Here is a 1,395-nt window from a genome sequence, read left to right on the forward strand (position 1 = left end):
CAGGAATCTTATCGGGGAAATCTACAGAAGAAGAGGATTAGATGAACCTTCGATTGAGATCATATTAAATTCTTTATCAGAGAACACATATAAGCAATATACGCCGGCTTTGAAAAAGTGGTGTTCCTTCTGTACTTCTAATAATCAAGATATTTTTAATGGGAACGTAAACTTTGTGTTGAAATTTTTAACGAATCAGGTTAATGACGGGGCACAGTATGGCACATTAAATAACATGAGAGCAGCAATTTCTTTATTGTTTAATAACAAGGTCTCTAACAATAAAGAAATTAATCGTTTCTTTAAAGGTGTTTTTCGGCTTAGGCCATCTCAACCAAAATACAGCAATACTTGGGATGTAAATGTTGTTTTAAAAGAGCTAGAAGCCTGGTTTCCATTAGAATCTTTAACGCTAGAAAGGCTAACATTTAAATTATCAATGTTGCTGGCACTGCGTACAGGATTTAGAGTACAATCTTTATCGTTGTTAAAACTAGAAGGGATACAAATATCCTCGGAGGGTGTACAATTAAGAATTTTCGATTTAGTTAAGACTTCGAGACCAGGAGCGAACCAACCGTATGCTTTTTTACCGTTTTTTCCTACTAGACCTCATGTTTGCATTGCAAAAACTATCATTCACTATATTGATTACACGAAAATAATGAGGAAGGATAAACAGAAATTATTTTTGACCATAAAAAAGCCCCACAAGGAGGCAACATCGCAGACCATCAGTAGATGGCTAAAATCGGTAGTTCAATAAGTCCTTAGAATGACCAACAGATGGCGCGCGAATCGCTCCAAATCATCTGTTTTCAGTCAGCGCCACTCCCGACTAGATATATGATGCAGTCACAGTCCACATCTTCTGAGTTAACGTGTTTTTATAACCAATTGAAAAAAAAAAATTGTTCGTTAAGAAAAATGGAAAAAAACGAGTTCAGAGCGGTAATCAAACTCCCGAAATCATCAATAAAATCTACGACATGGTGTTGAAGGATAGAAGATTAAAAGTTCGTGAGTTAGCTGAGGCCACAAGGATATCTGTAGGTGCAGTTGTTTCAATTCTACATGAAAAATTAGGCATGAAAAAGCTATCGGCAAGATGGGTGCCGCGTTTGCTCTCAGCTGAGAATAAACGCAATAGAGTGGTCGCCTCTGAGGCTCTTTTGGCGCGCATAAGTCGGAATCGTGAGGAATTTTTTCGTCGATTTGTGACTGAGGATGAAACATGGATACACCATTACACTCCTGAGACAAAGGAACAATCCAAACAGTGGGTGTCCACATGCGAACCAGCTCCAAAGAAGGCAAAGACCGTAAAGTCAGCTGGTAAGGTTATGGCTACAGTTTTTTTGGGATGCACGTGGAATTATACTTATTGACTACTTG

The 1,395-nt window shown here is 38.1% G+C and overlaps 1 protein-coding gene across 1 annotated transcript in view; it reads left to right on the forward strand.

Moving 5' to 3' along the window:
- LOC117174545 (CAD protein) overlaps positions 1–1,395 on the forward strand; it is a 179,722-nt gene that overhangs the window by 16,831 nt on the left and 161,496 nt on the right. Inside the window, exon 6 of the mRNA XM_033363749.1 lies at positions 4–579. Coding sequence (XP_033219640.1) covers positions 4–579 — 576 coding nt within the window. The remainder of the gene's footprint in view (positions 1–3; positions 580–1,395) is intronic.

The sequence above is a fragment of the Belonocnema kinseyi genome, chromosome 6, assembly GCF_010883055.1.
Source record: "Belonocnema kinseyi isolate 2016_QV_RU_SX_M_011 chromosome 6, B_treatae_v1, whole genome shotgun sequence".
Lineage (NCBI taxonomy): Eukaryota > Metazoa > Arthropoda > Insecta > Hymenoptera > Cynipidae > Belonocnema > Belonocnema kinseyi.